This window comes from Gallus gallus, chromosome 2, assembly GCF_016699485.2.
Source record: "Gallus gallus isolate bGalGal1 chromosome 2, bGalGal1.mat.broiler.GRCg7b, whole genome shotgun sequence".
NCBI lineage: Eukaryota > Metazoa > Chordata > Aves > Galliformes > Phasianidae > Gallus > Gallus gallus.
This window is the reverse complement of record NC_052533.1, coordinates 16,049,330-16,067,838: the sequence shown is the minus strand read 5'-3', so window position 1 is coordinate 16,067,838 and position 18,509 is coordinate 16,049,330. Positions and strand designations below refer to the sequence as shown.

Genomic DNA, 18,509 nt, shown 5'->3' with positions numbered 1-18,509 from the left:
AGAGGGAAGAGAAACCTCCCTCCTTCACAGAAAAAAGAATCTCCCACGCTGTGCATGGCAGGCATGCTGGTTGGAGCCGTTTGGTTCCTCACAGTATCTTCTGCATTTACAAAAGCCAACTTTTATGGATTCCCAATAGGTCTTCACTTTCACTGTCTGCTATGTTATCTGGGGAATGCTGTGGAAATAGATAAGACCTTTTGCGATTGATTTTGTGTTCTGAAGTTGAAAGCCCTCGAAACCAAGAGATCTTACCATGGAGGAAGGGGTCTGCTCATCTTCCTCCTAACAGCATCCGTTGCACTGAGCAGGAATTCTGGCATAATCTTTATTTTGTGCAGCATGTGTGTGTAGGCCAGTCCAGGAGCTGGTTTTGTCATACCATATTGAAAAATCTTTCAAAGCAGACAAATAGCAAGGTAATCTATATGCAAATTTGCTGGTTTAGTCAGTCTGATGTGCCTGTGACAAAGAGTGAATTTAATTATAGTTTATTGGTGCTGGTTGTGCTTGAGTAATCTGGGGGTAATGGTGCATAATGCTGAATTAATCTAGGATGAAAAAAATTGGTTTCCTGGGGATAAACTGAGACAAAGGCAAATCATCTTCTATTTCCACAGCTGGGTACATTTTCCTGTGCAGTCTAAGCAGCTAAGTTTTCCTGGTGTCATTTGGAAGCTACCACACTTCTTAAAAAAGGAATATTTTAGAGGATTGGGGAAGTAAATTTTCAAGAGGAATAGCTTCTGTTTGCAGCAGTGCTGTCATTCCAGCAGGTAATTTGGAATTTAGTCACTCCACTGCTGATTCCCTCCTCCTTCACACCCCGTAAGCTGCAGAGCAGACTGAGTCACGTGCAAAATGCACAATGACAGTTAGGAAGGTAGAAGGTGAGCATTTGCAGCGTTTGAGACAGAAATGTGGAACGAACGGCTTGCATGGAAAAAACAAGGGTACACAACAGGAATTTTTCTTTATGTGAAAGATTACAGAACTGTTACGTGGGTGTGAACATTTCAGGTATTTCAGAGTAAAATTAATTGTTAGATGAACTAAAAAAAAAAAAAAAAAAAAAAAAGCAGAAGTATTTATTAGAGAACACTTTCAGATGTGTGGATTTCCAGTCCTTGTACATGTGAATGGTTTTGTAAGATAAATGTAAAAATAACAGCAAGAATGAGATCAGTGAAAGGACAGCACAGAAAGATTTATAGTATATTTTGAAATTGTGATTTGCTGTATAAAGCAATGCTTTGGTTACGGGGCTGTTAGACATATTTTTAATGACCTAAAAATATTGCCTCAGTCACTGGAGAAATGGAGGTCGGAAGAATAGTTTCCTTATAGCGGAGCAGTTACTGTTTTATTGATACAGTTCACATAGGTCTTCCAAAGCTCATTTAAACCTGCTCATCTTAATGCAAGGAGTGCATAGCATCAGAATTAGACCACATTTAACAGCAGACAGCAAATTTGAAGCACTTTTTTTTTGTTGTTTTTGAAAGGTGCTGAGTATTAATTCTGTTTGCAGTCATTTGAGTTAGAAACAACTCAGCTTTGCTGAGAAGTTCAGGTAGCACAAGTTCATTGTCAGAAAGGAGGATATTAAAAAACATGGAGTGTGTGGAGAAAATCTGGCCTAAGGCCAAGGCTTTTGTTCCAAAACTAGTCACTGTTTTTATGCTTCTGGCTGCTGTTTCTGCCTCAAAGACTAAGCAATGATCCATACATTTTGGGTCAAAAAATCCAATGAGATGCCTGAGTAACTTCAGTTTACTTTTCATCTTCAGTGTTGGAAGGTGAAACAAAAGAGAATGTTTTATTGGGACAATCTCTGATTTCATCCACACGTGATCTGACCACTTTTAGTCATTTGCTTTGGGATATAACCATAAAAACCACATCTTTCAGTTCCCATTTCTTCATGTTTTCAATATGTTCTTTTTTTTCTTCGTAAAGCAAAGAGTTTATATTTGAAAATGTGATCTGTGCGCAAATATTTTTTTAATCATCTCCAGGAAATAAGCTTTTTATATTCCAGTGCTTCTGCTTTCTTTGTCTCTGGGCAGTGGGTACTTGGAGACAGTGGGTGAGGGGAGAACACTAGATTCTCTTCCAAACCCAATCAGTTGCTTTCCTGGGAGGAACCTGGCACGTCATTTTTGCAGCCTGACATTTGAGGTGCTCAGTCCTTATTAAGTGTCTGGACAAGCATCCAACACTTCTGAAAACCAGGCCAGACCTCCACCTGTGTCTGTTTCCCTAGCTATGGAGTACTGATGGTGCTATTCATTTGTCATTATTAAGAGCTTTGACATCCACAGAGAAGAAAGTACTGTAGTCACGCTGTATTTGTATGCACCATATTACTTGTTAGACACTGTACAAGGGTTGTTTTTTTTTTTCCTGTAGGGAAGTTTTGGAGTCCCTTTCTATTTGCATTTTTCATTCATACTGTGACTTCTGGGATGATTACTTTTTAAACATTTGTCTTTTCTAATTTCCTGCATGTGCTGCATGTCTCAGAGGCAAAGGTGATAAACCTTTCCTGAGATGTTTTCACTTTGATGTCAAATGATTTTAGTGACCTTTTCAGGACACAGTATGCACCATGTAACAAGATAATTGATCTTTCTCTGCGTGTGAAATATGTAAGCTGTGGTGTACTGAGGTTAGCCATACTTTGTCTGAAAATACAGTATTTCTCACATGGCTCAGCCATGATTGATAGTGCTGTGGCCTCTGCTAGGCTCACATGGAGGTTATTACAGGGTCTGTGAAACAGACTGTGAAAAAATTTTGCAACAATAGGCACATGTAGTGACCAGAGCTCCTTACCTCTGTGTGCTGTACTAAACAACTGCCCAGAAACACAGGAGCTGTGAAAGGAGGAGGAAACTGGTTTATTTGGATTTTCACACCAAATTTTCGTTTAGTGGTGTTCTTCTTCTTTGAGTTGATTGCCGTGAGTCAACATTTTTATGTACTTACTGATAGATACTGCCACGACCTGCAGATGCTGCAGCTGAGATTTGAGCCTGTAAAGGTCAGTGTCAGCAGCAGAGGCATCTGCCATTTTGTGCTGCCAGAGGAATTTCACTACCCAATTCTGCCCAAGCTAGCAGGGTACTGTGGTGGTTGTGGTTGGCTGAAACACTGTACTTTCCAGTCCAGAGTTGCTTGCTTTCTATGGCTAAAAAATGGAGGAAGACAAATGCCTCCAGATGGGCCACTTTCTAATCAGCTTTTACAGATGGCACCTTTCAGTATGAAGCTTGGCACTGCTGTGTATGATCCCCCGGCCAGGCCTTGCTCACAGCAGCCTCTGCACTGCAGTATGCAACAGTTCTCCTTGGACCTGATCCGAAGCTCAGGAAAAAGAATGGGGATGTTTCCCATCGGCTTCAGCAGGCTATGAGACCACTACAAAGTTGCATTTCCTATGTCATGTAAAGTTACATGCGAAAAAAGAGCTGGTGTTGATGTACCTGGTCTTCTGAGAAAGTGAGAGCCATAACAGCCCTTAGCTAATGTTACAAAGCTAAGATACAGACTGTCTGCAAGACTTTGAAGTGTTTATTCCTCCTTGTGAGAGCTGGATGTGAAGCAGCTTGCCAGTTTGGACCCTAAATGCCAGCGTATACTTGGGACTGCATTTAATCACAGTTGCTGATTGGAGTAATTTATTCAAGGAGCTGATTGGAGTAATTTGGAATAGGCCCCATGAGTAGATGTCAGTAGTTAAGATGGATTGTACAGTGGATGTGATAGCTAGTAAGGGGATGGGGTAGGAAGTAAATAGCTCTCATGTTGTCTAGTGCCAGACTTGTTAGCTTTGTCCACTGACAATTCCTTCTCAGCTTCTCAAGGCAGCGATAATCCCACAGTCCCAAAATGTTCATAGGCTGGGGAAGTAGTGAGGTGAGGAAGTTTGCTGATGGTGTTACGTTACTCTGAGCGTTAAGGAAAGGGCAGACCAAAGAATTCCAGAAAGACCTTGTGGGACTGAGGTTAAATAATACAGCTTAAATAGCATAGTCTAAATAATACAGGCTAGGTGATGTGTATAGAGACAAAGACCAAAGCAACCAGAACTTCACTTATGAAATTACTGGCTTTGTGCTGACCTGTGCCATTCAAAAGCATCATTTCAGTGCTCAGTTGCAGTTAGGTACATAAAACAAATGTTAGAAATTGTTAGGAGAGGCATAGATGCTAAACAGCACATTGCCATCCCATAGTTCTCCCTCACCTGTGCAGTTTTGAACCTCTAAATTCAACAAGGATGCAGTATACATGGAGAAGGGTGGAAGGAGCTGGAGGGGTGAGCAAAGGGAGGGAATGCCTGACCTGAAGAATGAGCACCGCGTAGGTTAAGCAGTCTGCATCTGGATAACAGATGACTTACCAGGAGCACGGTGTACATCTCTGTGCTCAGAAGTGGCACAGAGAAGTGTGGCTAGAGGTCAGCTATTCAGTGTCTCTTCCAAAACGAACAATAAATGAAGCTAGTTGCATTAAGATTCAGAGCGAAAGGAGAAGGTTCTTCATCAAGTGTGCAGCAGATATGGGAAAATTGTTGCTGAAAGGTGTTGTGGATGCCAGAATTCCACCTGAGCTTTAGAAGAAGCTGAAGAAGTACCTGGAGGGGAAATCCCTTGAATAATCTAAATATGAGGAAGTCACATTCTGTTCAGAAAACCGCCTGTTGTGAAAATACTTGCAACTAAGGATAGTCTGGAGAAGGATTGTGGATGTGCACTTGTCTTGCTTTTCCTCTTCCCTCAGCATCCATCTGTGGCTGTTGTCAAAGCCAGGATACTGGGCTTTAACACAGACCTTTAATCTAACACTGTGGGTGTTGTTGTGAATGGGGTTTAGGCAGGGTGCACAGAGGAGAGGTTTACTGCAGCCCTTCTGAGCTCCCCAACCGCAGATCCTTTGGCAGGGCATTACAGTACCTTGTCCTGGCTTGCCCTATGCCATATCCTCCTCTGCCCTGTTTATATAGTGTGCACTTCCTTCCAAATGGTTTTGCATATTGAAGTGTAGGTGTCTATTTTTTATTTTTTTTTCCTTTAGTAAAAACCTGTTGGTGATACGTATGGTGTTTGAAGATGTCAGGAGTCACATAGACCCACTGGACTTAGCTGTCAGGAAAAGGGAAAAGAAACCCTTGCCTTCTCAAATTTGAAAGCTTTGGGTGCCATCTACTGGACTCAATAGGACCTTGCACACCGGAGCAAAATTGCTAAGTATTGCTTAAAAGGTGCTGGAGGAGGTGAATTTACCCAGGATTGCAGTGTTTTGTTGGAACCCCCTGTTTCTCTGTTGGTGGTAATGTAACCTGGCTCCATGGGATGTCCCGTGCTGCACACAGAAGTGCCTGAATACAGTTACCTTTTTTGTGATTGTTCCTTGGGACACATCTGTTACTGCCAGTCCCTTTGAGAGTAATATCTCTTTGTTTTGCCTTCTTCACTTACCTCCCTGATGTATTCACTCTTGCTCCATGGAGCGATGACACAGGGCTTTGGCAGCAATGCTATCCTGCACAGTCTCATCCGCTTTTCCATCCCTTGCTGCTCTGTGGGCACGTACCACAGCCTCCCATGTCCTCACACTGCATGTGGGGCCATACTGCGTACTGCTGGGTTATGTGATAGAATTGCATATAAATAACCCAGATCAGTTCCTTTTTTGAGTCATGTCAGGGTTGGGTCAGCACAGGGAAGGGAAGCCTGGTGTCTGCAGCACTGAGGCAGGAGCAGGGGCGTTGGCTGAGGAGCAAGACCTCTGCGTTCAGCTCTGCTTTTGAACCCTGATACCACCCAACCACGGCCAGGGTTTGGCATCAGCCCTGGGGCTGCCCCAGCCACTGGCAGATGTCTGCGAGTGGACATGTGTCTGCTCCCCCTGCGCCATCCCAGCACCTTGCCAGCCTGGGCTGGTGGCTGCTCGCTGCCTGCGCTGTGCTGGTCCCACCAAGCTAGAAGCTCCGCTCCCATCTGGGGTTTTAATGATATGTGTGTGACAAGTCCTGGCTTCTGTGTGGAAGGAAGGATTGAGTGTTTTGCGTGATTTGACTACAGTGAATCCTCAGAGCATACTTTGCTGCAGTTTTGTATATTTGCAAGATTTCACTACCTGTGCGCTCACAATTTATGGCAATATAAATGACCACATGAATGAGGGATGAGGAAGCCTCTTATTTCTTTATTTTCCTTATGTATCAAGAGATGGCAATCAAAAGATGGCAGTATGACATCCCATCCATGCTACTGAAGACCTGAAGCCATCCCTGCTATAGCAGATGAAGCAAATTTCTTCTGAGTCCTAGAGATGTTCAGTCTCAGGCAGACAACTAGCATGGCATTTTGGGGGTCTTTGAGTTGCAGCAGTTCATCACAATGTATCACTGCTACATTGAGCAGTAAGGGGAAGAGAACCTATGTTGTTTCAAAAAGAACAAAAAGAGGTTAAAAACTGTCAAGTTTTCTGATACAAACAAATGGAAAAGATTCCTTCTGATAGTGTTGCATTTTTAATAATCTTCCTCCTAGAGCATGTGGCATTTTGACAAACCTTTCAGCAAACAGAGAGTAAAACACAATAAAAATGTGTAGGAAGCTCTGTGTAGGCTCAAAGAAGGGCAGTGAATTAGAAGGAAAGATCTGCTTCTGCTGCAAGGTTATGCTTATCCAAATTTAACATACCCTTTGAAAACTAATTATGTTCAGCTTTCTGTCTGGATGCTTTACATAAGACAAACCTCAATGGAAAACATACTTTGTTCTGGTGTTTATACATTGAGCACAAGACCTTGAACCGTGACACTTCTTGACTGCATAGAACTCTACGTCACTATTAGATTTCTGTAGCCCTTATATTCATGTTACGGTGCATTAAAGTTCTTTCAGTCAAATGCTGTCAGTGGTAATTCATGTACGGTTCATGATCGCCATCTTTTTCATATTTTCTAACTTTCTCTTTTTGCTGCTTTTTTTTTTTAAGTAATCTTCATGTTAACAGGATGCCTACAGGCAGTGTTCTCAGTGAGGTCACTGCGTGGTTTGCATTGTGACAATGTCTACATTTGTCTCATTTTGTGAACTGATATCTTGCAGCATCCCCAGATTCAAAAGGAGTCGCAATATATCAAATACTTATGCTGTGATGATCGAGCCACCCTGCATCAGTGGGTAACAGGAATAAGAATTGCCAAGGTGAGATTCAAAATATATTCACTTAAATATATTTTCTGTGAAATCCTGTGTCCCTCAGGTTACTGACTGTTATCATCTCAACTGGAGATACTGTGACAAGAGTGGATGTGTCTGTTCGTGCTGATCATACCATAGAAAGAAAGAGCAGAAGGGCATTACCAGCATGGCTTTGCTGGATGTTCCTGTATCCCAGTTATCAGTGTGTGAATTGTGCAGCTATAAAACTCCTATTCATAAAACTCCTACTCCAGTTATCTGGTATAAGATGCTATGGATCAAGTTGTGCAAGTTCTGTTCAGTCCAGCTATGATGTATTTCAGACACTTCTACCCAAATTGCTTGCCCCACTCTCTTCTTAAAGATCCTAATTCACAGCCAGTTTTGTTTTGCACAAAACATTAAGGAAGATGGATTTATACGTAGCCCAGTGTAGTGGCCATATCTGAATATATAGACCTGCTGTTTGGGGTTGTGTATTATTTTCTGCCAGTTCTGCTGCTGGGTGACATTTAACAATGTGGGATGGGCATAAAATTATTTTGTGTTACACAGCACAGACTTTGATCCACGATTCAGCACTCCAAGTCTCCAGTCTGAAAATGTAATACTTGAAAAGCACTGGAAAGAGATAATCTATTGAGCATGGTTGGATTTAAAGCCAAATTTCAAGATGTTTACAGATAGCAAAATGCAAAAAAATGTGAGAATGATATCAGTATGACTGCATTTGATCATATTGATGGGAATTCCTGTTTTATTGTGATGTTAGGGAGATGCTTTCCACATGGTCCTGTACAGAAATAGGGGCACCACTTGCTGAAAGCTGCTTTTTAGCAAAACTGGGCAAGTAGGCAGTGGAGTTAGAAAAGCTGTCAAAAAACAAAGTGAATGGTTGACTTATTTCAAGTCTAATGCCATGCTTTTTGTATTGTTTTGATTGTTTTGCAGTATGGCAAGACATTATATGATAATTACAAATGTGCAGTGAAGAAAGCTGGCTTGTCTTCTCAGTGGGCAAATCAAGGGACGTTGGAACCAGCTGCCCCCACGGGATCCTTATCAGCAGGTACCAGTTCTTTCAGAGCAGTGGAAATCACATTTACTGCTCTCTTAATCATCAGCGTTGCACATAATCTTTGTTTAGAGAATTATCCATGGATTCAGCAAGATAATATCTAGTTCTAGACAGCCCAGTGTGGCTCTGACCTATAACCAGCTAACCGCAGAGCACTCATTTTAAAATTATGATTTGAAGAATACCGGCAGCCCAGTAAAGGTCAATTTAATCTGTACAATTTAATAAGGTATTTTTCTTTTTGCAGCTTTTCCTCCAGTGTGAGGAAAGGTGTGAGAGCGCTGTTCTGAGAACTGTCATTTCATAAAGGGACTGTCGGGGTGGGCCACTCTTTTTCTTAGCTTTTTGCTCATTTGCCTGATAACAGGGTGGGTGTCAGGAAGAAGAGACAAAGGAGGAAAGCACTGTGTTATTCTCTACCTTTACTTTTCTAGTAGCTTCATCAGTTTACCCGTTGTATTACTGTACAGATAAAACAGTGCATGATACTAGCTGTAACTTGCATTAATGTTTTTAGTTCTCATGCTTAAGATTTGCTTTTTTGGAATGACATGCTGGTGGAGTACATGCATCCATAAAGACATCCAAAGTCAAAATCAGTGTTAGCCACTACCTATGCCACTAGTTTTCTGACTTCTAATGTACTACTGCAGCTCAAAATCCTGTGAACACGTCTCAAAGGCCTTAGTTTGCCTTTTCTCGGTACGTGGAAGAAGTACATGTTTGCTTTGGAGTCAAATCATGGTAATAAATGCCCATTTGTGGTAGGGAGAGTTAGTAACAGACTGTTAGCCACACATGGGTACTGCAGTGAGGATGGATAGGACAGAGTGATGGAGCACTTTGTGTTCTGGTGTTAATGGCAGAAGAGAGGTGGCTGGCCAGAGGAGCTTCATGCTGGTGCTGTGGTCTGTGCTGGACAGGGACAGGACCAAGGCCTAATAATGTTCATGTATATCTGTATAAATTGAGGTCTTGACTAGAATCCAGGAGAATGGTATGTGATCCTAAACCATACTGTTAATCTTAACTAATGGATCCCATTAAGTAGTTAAGAAGCCTGGAAAGATTTTAGCCATCTTTATTGTCTCTATGGAAATGTCTCTAAAGGATCATTAACATTCTAATGGAGGCAAGTAAGTGTGGTTCTTGTTGTCATTACTGCTTTTTATGAACCCTGATGCCCAACTATCATGTTATAACCTTAACTGTCTGACTGTGAGCAGTTGTTGGCCCATGTTTAAGAAATGGAGTTTTCTAGTATACTGTGTTTGCCAGGTAAGGTGCTACACCTTGCAGTGTCTACAGTGGAGATCTATTTGCCCCATTTCACTGAGTTAAATTCCAGTTTCACTGAAGGCAGCAGTGTCTTTGAGCAGTGTGGAGCCCAACCTCCTGCTCTGCTATGGGCAACAGAAGAACTGCAGAGCGATGATAACTCGCTCTGCTTGAGAGCCTGACCACTGAACCCAGGGATGATAATCTCTCTGCTGAGTACTTACAGCCACAAGACTGATTTCACCTCATTATTTAACTTCCCTGCCAATCCTTCAGCAAATAGAGACTGTAGTTGTAATGATCTAAATGGTATTTAAGATTAAATATGCTGGATGGCATGTAAGCACAGGCATAAAACACAAGGACTTCAGACCTGTTATCCCCTGAAGCTGATATAAACCCAGTAAACTGAATACAGTGCAGAGTTTGTCTTACTTCTTTGTCAGTTGTGTGGTTTGCAAACATTTTTTTGCATGGCAATAAAAATAATTTATTCTATTTCCTATCATAATCACTGAACCTCTTTGCTAATCAGAAAATTACATGTTAAGATTAAAACCGTGTTTGTACTTACACTGCAGACAGTTAAGGGTTCGTTTGTATCCAGAAATGACAACAGCGGAACTTCACTGGACCTCAAAACTGTAAATTATAATGGAGTTAAAGCAGTCATTAAGATTTGCAAATGTGCATATTTAGACACCAAACACTATCTACTACTTTGATATGTACAGCTTCCATAAAGCCCAGACTAAACTGGAGAGTTTAGTTAATCCTTATCAGACTATACAGAGGCTGGAGAATTTCTTCCTTAATTCAAACCACAATTTTTATTTTTTTTCACATTCACTTACACCACTTGACAGTACTAGGCCATTTGTGTATATCCATTACAAACTCTAATGGTGTGCAGAAGTTCTGCAGAACTTTAGCTTAGCAAGCATAGCAAGCATAGTTAATAGTACAGCACACACCACAGATTTCAAAATGCTGTTCTGAAATACAGGTATTTAAACAGCAGAAGGCTGGAGAGTGGCTTTAGCTATGCCTGTTTGATTTCTGCGTAGCTTCTCTTCCAAAGCCAGCTCCCCTCCTCTACTCCTGTGTCAGCCCTGGCTATCCTCATCTGAAATCGCCATTCACGGTAGTCAGAAGGAAAGGATCTCCATTTGTCACCGTATTTATGCACCCTGGTAATTTCTGCCATATGTCTCCATAGTTCCTCCACTTGCTCTTCCTATAGGTTTATCAGCTACAATCATGGAGACATGTGAACAGGTAAAGCTAATCTTTATCACGTTTATTTTCCTAAGGAAATGAATTGAATATGAAAAGCTGCAAAAAAAGCCTGAAGTAGAAAAGACATCCTCATGGATTTTACTGAATTACTTAAAACCTGTAATGAGCAGTCCCTTTGTTGAAGTTGTAAAGGCTTATTAATAATTTTTTCTTAGTAACCTTTCCCCTCTCTCCTCCATTTTTGTCACAGGAGCTGTTCAGGCAAATGGACAGATTCCCCGGGTCGTTCTTCCCTCCAGTGCAGAAGTTGCAGAGACTCAGAAGAAAGTGGATCCACCAGAGGCTCAGGTGAGCAGTTATGAGCAGTGCACAACTTGCATGTCACCTATGAACCAGTTCTCTAAGTCTGGTTTTCTCTACCCACTGTTTTCCCTTCTCAAAGTGCCTATGTGCTGTTGTGACAAGGATTTGGTTCTGAGCAGAGCAGCTGGCTCCGTACTGCTCCTTCTTGTGCTTTACACCCTGCAAACAGTGCCTGGTGCACAAATCCAAGGAACCACCAGCTGGAAGTGAAGGGACAGCCATCTGCCACTTTCATTCTGCAGAACAAAGAGCTATGAGTTCATACAGCAGGAATAGGAATGTTCCTACTAGGATGGCCTCAACGAGGCACAGCTGAGGATGGGCATGTTAAAAAAAAAAACAAAACAACCAAAAAAAAAGCTGAAGTGTGAAGAAGGGAAAACATGTTTTCAGTAAACCCTAAAAGCATTCCTTTGTTAAGCTCCAGATTTCGCATGCTTGCTCCATTTCTGTCTGTAAAAAATATCAGCAGGATAGAGTATGAGGATTTCAAAAGCATATATGTGTCCTACAGAAAAATGCCATTTGTTTGATGGAAGGTCATCAGTCAAGTCCTTACATCATGCATTAAGTGCATAGGACAGGTGGAGCTCAATTCCTAGAATTTTTGGCTCCTCCACTGTGTGTCATACACTTCTTGTTTCTGTGTGACTTCCTCCTTTCAAAAGATCTGTTTCACTGCTCTGAACCTCACTTCCTCTGGAATAAATCATGTTCTCAGAACACAGCCAATGCTTCCCTCCTCCTCAGTGTCTTGTTTACTTCCTTCTTTTTAAGGAAGGAGTGAGAGCAAAAGAAGGCAAGCATGTTATGTATGGTTAGTGCCAAAATTAGGGCTGCTGACTGCTGGGTTGTAGAGTGCTTTTCTCTAGCAAAAGCTCATAGCTTCTACAGGCCTGGGATCAGAGGGTTCGTTTGAAGTCTTTAAGGGTAGACTGAGCTCCAGCTGGAGCTCTAAGCTTACTGGATTTGAACTAATAAATCAGCATAACTAGAAGTGAATGGCTTGAGCAGCACGTCCCAGAGAACCTCATGAGGTTGCACCCGGGTCATGGCAACCCCCACTATCAGTACAAGCAGGGGGACATAAGGATGGAGCACAGCTCTGCTGAAAGGATCTGAGGTTACTGGTGGTTGGCAAACTGGACATGGGCCAGCAATGTGGCCTCGCAGCCCAGAAGGCCAACCATATCCTGGGCTGCATCAAAAGAAGCGTGGCCAGCAGGGTGAGGGAGGTGATCCTGCCCATCTACTTTGTGCTGGTGAGGCCTCACCTGAAGTACTGCATCCAGACATGCAGTCCTCAGTACTGGAGGGACATGGACCTGTTGGAGCACATCCAGAAGGATGGAACACCTCTCCTGTGAGGACAGGCTGAGAGAGCTGGTGCTGTGCAGCCTGGAGAAGGCTCCAGGGAGAGCTGATAGCGGCCTTTCAGCATCTACAGGGGGCTGTAAGAGAGAATGGGACAGACTCTTTAGCAGGGTCTGCTGTGACAGGGCAAGGGGAAACGGTTTCAAACTAAGAGTACAGAAGTAAGCTTTTTACAATAAGGGTGCTAAGGCACAGGTTGCCCAGAGAGGTGATGGATGCCCCATCTCTGGAGACACTCAAAGTCAGGCTGGACAGGGCTGTGAGCACCTGATCAAGTGTAGGTGTCCCTGTTCATACAGGGGAGCAGGGCTCGATGACCTTTAGGAGTCTCTTCCAGCTCAAACAATTCTGTGATTCTATGAACGTGGTGAAAAGCTTGTGTTTCCAGGGAAGCACACTTCTCCCCAGGTTTACGAGAATAGACAGCATGTTTGTATAGTAATTGTCAACAGCTACTGACTGCCACCTAAAAAAATCAGAGAGGAAATTATATCCAGATATTGCCAAATAGGCTTTATTTATCTTCAGCGTTAACTAGCAAACACAATTTGAAAGAACATCTACATCATAATTTGCCAAAATAAACATAACCTTAACAAACTGCTATCCTACATTTTTTCCTAACTTGTGTGATGGATGCTTTGATTCATTTTTTACTTTAAAAAGTTATTGGAGCATTTGACCTTGTGAACGTGGCTGGAACCCAGTGGCCTCAGGGACTGTTTGGCTGCTGCTTTTGGAAGGAGTGCGTGTGTTTTGCCCAGCAGGCAGAGGCCTCCCTTCCCTGGCCCCTTGCCTGATCCCCACTGGTGTCTTTCACCCAAGCGGTGCACAGAGTTGATGCAGGCAGCTTTCCCAAGCGCTCTGCAGCACTCTCAGTCCTGCGCAGGGGGGCTTGGTGCAGTGCTGCGCAGGTGGGTGCTGTCACACCGTGCTCGGAGGGATGGGCACTGTGAATCTGGACACAGGAGCCTTGAAATCCCAGATATGATAATACGGTGGTGACAAGAAATAAAGCTGTATCTGCTTTTTATGCCCTCAGATCTTGTTTGGTATTCCCCTGGATGTAAAAAAAAAAACCACCACAGAACTTTCTTTAAGGTTTTCATGTTCTCAGAGAAGGATCAGCAGTGTGGAACACTGAGGAAGTATTTTTTTATGTCTCACTAACTGCAATTCTTTAAAAATGTAAAAGCACTCATTTTCTGAGGACGGCATTCAAAGAGGCACAGCGAGCGCTCTAAGCACGGGGATTCCCACTGCCAGAGCTCTGTGGGCAACTCCGGAAAGGCAACAAAGCACAATTTGCATTCTTCAGGCAAAATGTGCTCTGCCTCCTTTCACTGTGCGCGCAGCACTCCTCCATCTTCTCACCTTTCTTGGGCAGCGCCATTAGTTTACATGCACACTGACTTTGTTCTTTTATTCCTTCTGCTTAAGGCAAATGATATCAGTGCAGCCGGCCTGGCACCGCCAGCACTGAGGCAGAAACAGCTGAATAAGAGGAACTCGCTGCAGCCTCCTCCTCCACCTGAACGGCGGTCATCTGCTGTTAGTGCTTCACCCATCCTACCCTCCAAAGTGAAACGAGACAGCGGTATTTTCCTAACAGATCCAGAAAGCTTTCCGGCACCACCGCCTTCCCTGATGCTCGATTTGCCGCCGCCACCACCGGCTGACCTCTGTGAACCTCCTCCTGATTTTGTGCCTCCGCCGCCACCCCCATCCATCAGCAGCAGCAATGCAGATCTGCCGCCACCCCCTCCGCCTCCGCCCGTCTCCAATAAGCCACCAACTCTGACAAAGAAACCTGTGCCGCTTCCTCCAAAAAGGCAAGGGAACGCGCTACAAGATGGAGAGCCCAGAGCAGCCGGACCGCCTCCGATCGGGGGTGGAGGCAGGCAAGCAGATTTCATGTCTGACCTAATGAAAGCTCTAGAGAAGAAAAGGGGCAGCAGCTCCTGAACTGTGAGGACAGGTGGACTTTAAGCCAGAGCTGCTGTTCCGTCACCAAAGGTCGTGCTGGATCAGGCCCCACCACGTGGAATTCTCTTAGAGTTCCCCCCGGGGGCCCCAGGAAGTGAGGGGGGTGCCCTCTGTCCCCCACTTTGCCCCCACAACCTGCTTCTTCCTCATCCCACGCCCCCTAATGACCCCTCCAGCAGCAGGACGAGGTCAGAAATGGGCTGCAGCCTCTTTCTGTACTTCGTCAGGTGGTGGAGCAGCGCTCAGTGCTGGCCAGCGAGTTGTGTACTTCTGTGGCTGCCTCTTCTGTAGAATTAGAGCCAAAGAAAACCACACAACAGCACTCCTGTGCCTGAGAAGTCTGAAGAGCAGGATAATCCCTTTTAACAGATTTCCCCTCAAGGGTTCTCTGTCAGAAAATCCGACACTATGTTATTTTTTCAATCAAAAGACACCCCCTTCTTTTTTCCCCAAAAAGCAGTCTGTCTTAAAAATAATGATTTTTTCCCATTGATGCTGTCTTTCAATCTCATTTATTTGGTTAATTTTCAACAAAGAAGAACTTTTACCTCAAAATGTTGCATCCCCCCAGTAGCAAGGTTGTCATCTCTCAGTTAGCATTTGTCTTCAGAGTGTACCTAGGAGTAGTCTGTCTTCATAAAGTCTTTATCTCATGCCTGATATGAATATGTCTCTTCCTCCTTTTTTCCCCTTTGTTCTCCAGTTTGATTCTCTATTGTTCTTTTAGACAGCAGTCACTCTTAGTGCTTAAATAAAAATAGCTTCTATTTTGTAACTGCGGTGTCACAGTTAATGAGTGGGTGTTTTACTTGGATTTGGTTCCTTGCAGGGAGTTTTTGCCTCTACCTTCTTGGTTCCATACTTCTGTTTCTCCCAGTCTGTCTCATGCAGACCTGGATGTGTTCCTGCAAAGACAGAGATGGATGGGGTAGAGACTGCCAGGGCCACCATGCAGGGGTACACGAGCAGTTTAAACAGGGCCCACCCACCCACTAACTAAAAAATTAGAATTAAATTAAAATTAAGGGTTAAAATAATAACATAGGATCTATACCTCTCATTTGTTCACATCTAACTGGTATAAACATTGTGCAGAATCACAAACAGAGGAGCTGGGGGTTTTGTGCCCAGTTATTGGGAGCGCGGAGGTTTGGTTCAGACAGGAGAACAACTGTCTGCTATCCAACCATTTTTAAACCGAATGAATTTTCTTTTATGAAATACATATTCAGCATCAACTTAAACCACGGCTGCACAAAAAGCCACTTTCCCTGTTCACAGAGCACTGAGATTTTTACATGGCTTTCCCAGCACTCACTCTTCTCCCAAGAACGTTCAGCCTCCTGCCCCATTTCCTCCTTTCTCTTTTGTTACAGCACAATAAGCTCAATTTTATACATTTCACATTCTCCGTCGATCATAACCCACGTACTTAATGCTTCACAAGGAAAACCAGTTGAGCTGTCTTCAGAACAAGAATGAAAGCCTACACAAAACTCCAGAGATCGACTCAGATGCTGCCATGATGGGGCCTTGATCAACTATTCTGTATACAGAATGGTTGCATTGAATTTCTGAAATGTAAGTATTCCAACTTTCCATTCAGAAACAGAGCCATCATCTCAATGATATGCAATTGTCTGCCTTCATTTGGCACAGAAATGATACCACAAAGTAGAGAAAGATCTTCAAGACTGTAGAACAAAGTATTTGTAAAAAAAAAAAATACAGAAATTAATCCTTTCTTGTTTATCTAAATTATTGCCATATGAAACTGTCTTATTCCTGTAGGTCCAGGTAGCATGTACATTATCAGAGGCTGCAGTATAAAGGTCCAAAAACCCTGAAGCTGCAGCATGTTCTCTTCAACCCTTCCCCAGAGCTGAAGTGGAAGCAGCCTCAGCAGCCGTCTTCTTCAGGCTCTTACATCTCAGAGGAAAGAAGGACCTACTCCAAGAGATCAGCTTTGCATCAGTCCTTAGGAGTAAAAAGGCAGAGCCATATGGGAAAGATGTCTGCATGTGAAGGTCACCGCTGCTGAATCTCCCTGCAGCCCTCCGGTGTAGGAAGGACGGCACAAATACCTCAGCCAGTCTCAGTACTGCTACTCCCCAACTGCTTTTGCATCTCTGTTGTGTTTACATAATGTGAAGGAAGAGGCAGCTCCAGAGCATCAGGCAAAAGCCAATGTAAGAATTTCAGGAAGTATGCCAGGAAACACAGTATTAATGCTTCCACTGTAATCATTAACCACTATGATTAAAATCCAGATATAGAAAGTGAGGTGGTACAAAATTCTGAGCAAGATGTGCACTCACTTCTCTGTGGTAATGTTGAGATAATTTCATCTGTTTTTCAAGTGTTCTTTTTCACGCACTTTGAGAAAAAATAGAAACTGAAGTGGATCATGTGGCACAAGTCTCATAGAACCAACCAGAGAATGACAGAATGGTTGGGTTGGACACTCACACTAAGTGGGAAACATGCGCATTCTCTTTGAGAGGGATAAGCAGAACAGAAAAGATTCAGTATAGTTAAGACTTAGAAATTGCCATGCTCTTGCAAAACACCCTAAGGCAGCGTCATTACCTGCAACAGTCAGCAGTGATTTTTATGAAAGCTGAATAGTCAAGATACCATTTCACCAAAACATGCTGTTTTCAAATGACTGTAGAACACGCAGCGGCAGCAGTGCTCCCTCCGGCTGGGAATGCCACCAGCCACAGCAGGGCTCCTGCAGAAGCTCCCACCAGCCCACTGCTCTTAGCTGGGGCAACGCTGCCTCAAACGCCCATCCCAGCAGCTGCAGAAGAGCACTTACTGTTTGCAAAAGGAGTTAACTTGGGCTGAGCAGCCATGTAGCCGAGGAAAAAACATCCCAAATAATTATGTTGTCTGTACTTAAGAAGCAAATGCATTCGTGTATTTTCTTTTTTTTTCAGTCAACGGAAGATTTCTAATAATATATTTTTCCCTGGCTAATTATACCTACATAGAAACAGATTTATGAACTGCTAATCACAGCACAGCCTCCATTTCAGATGCAAGTGACACTCAGGACAGCTGGAGCTTCTAAAACAATCCATTTTGGAACTGGGAAGAGCTGAGGTAGCATCAAGAAGTAACAAATTGTTACTAATTGTTATTAAGTGATTTTTGCTATAAGCTTTGTAGTATAATAATGCACCTGATTGCTTATGTATTAATTTTGTTTTAATTATACACTTAGTTTCATGATCTGGAATTGCAATGTCAGACACTGGACTAAAACCAAAGAGGAGTCCTGCTCGGTTACAATCCAAGGTATGCTGCTCAGTAACAGCTTGGAAATATGATAGTCAGATCATCAGGAGGCTGAATACAAAAGGTATCTGGACCTGAAAATACATATAAGGGGATACTTGCAAGGAAGCCTATTTCCATGTGCCGCCTGTGAAAATTCCCTGAGTATCCATGCACCTATAATCTCTCTCATACAAAGAAAGAAGAGAGGAGCAGAGAACAAGAACAGAGAGGCAGGCTTAGCACACACCTGACTGTGGCGAAGGTACTTTGGGTAAGTCACTCCCAAGATGGTCACAAATACCGGTGTAATTTGTTGATGCAAACGTACATAGTGGTCCATTTCTTTAATCTTTAGACTTTATAAGGTTGGTCAAGAAGTTGTCTAGCAGAGCAGCACATTCCAAGTCCACAATGCATGGGGAAGCGAAGGTCCCTTAGTAAGGCTTGCTTCCTCACTCCCACCAGAAGGTCTGAACTCCGACAGTTGTTCTGCTGGTTCAGGTTTCCCTCAGGATGAGCAGCTGACTTTAAGATCCCTGGCCCAAGCAGGCGGGCGCAGGGCGTATCCTGCTTTCTCTGCAGCCTGCTGCCTCTGGAAGGGATGCTGTAAGACCTGCTGCAGCAGCTGAACCTGGAAGCAATTCAATTGGGTACAATTTTATACAGAATGTCTTCCTGCAAAT

At 43.3% G+C, this 18,509-nt stretch overlaps 2 protein-coding genes and 1 long non-coding RNA gene across 5 annotated transcripts in view; 1 reads left to right on the top strand and 2 right to left on the bottom strand.

Annotated features, from left to right (window-relative positions):
- Positions 1 to 15,316, top strand: part of APBB1IP (amyloid beta precursor protein binding family B member 1 interacting protein) — a 58,429-nt gene extending 43,113 nt beyond the window's left edge. For both annotated transcript variants that reach the window (NM_001006357.3, XM_046921882.1), the window contains exons 11-14: positions 7,128 to 7,226; positions 8,175 to 8,292; positions 11,069 to 11,166; positions 13,996 to 15,316. In NM_001006357.3, coding sequence (NP_001006357.3) covers positions 7,128 to 7,226; positions 8,175 to 8,292; positions 11,069 to 11,166; positions 13,996 to 14,520 — 840 coding nt within the window. In that variant the 3' untranslated portion in view covers positions 14,521 to 15,316. The remainder of the gene's footprint in view (positions 1 to 7,127; positions 7,227 to 8,174; positions 8,293 to 11,068; positions 11,167 to 13,995) is intronic.
- On the bottom strand, positions 6,152 to 14,230 carry LOC121110046. The gene is made up of 3 exons (XR_005858030.2): positions 12,456 to 14,230; positions 10,154 to 10,221; positions 6,152 to 6,449 (listed from the first exon to the last, which is right to left on the bottom strand). It is a non-coding gene; the product is annotated as an uncharacterized LOC121110046 (long non-coding RNA).
- SELENOOL (selenoprotein O like) overlaps positions 15,035 to 18,509 on the bottom strand; it is a 26,461-nt gene continuing 22,986 nt past the window's right edge. For both annotated transcript variants that reach the window (XM_418593.8, XM_046938295.1), the window contains one exon: positions 15,035 to 18,457. In XM_418593.8, the coding sequence (XP_418593.5) occupies positions 18,335 to 18,457 (123 nt within the window). In that variant the 3' untranslated portion in view covers positions 15,035 to 18,334. The remainder of the gene's footprint in view (positions 18,458 to 18,509) is intronic.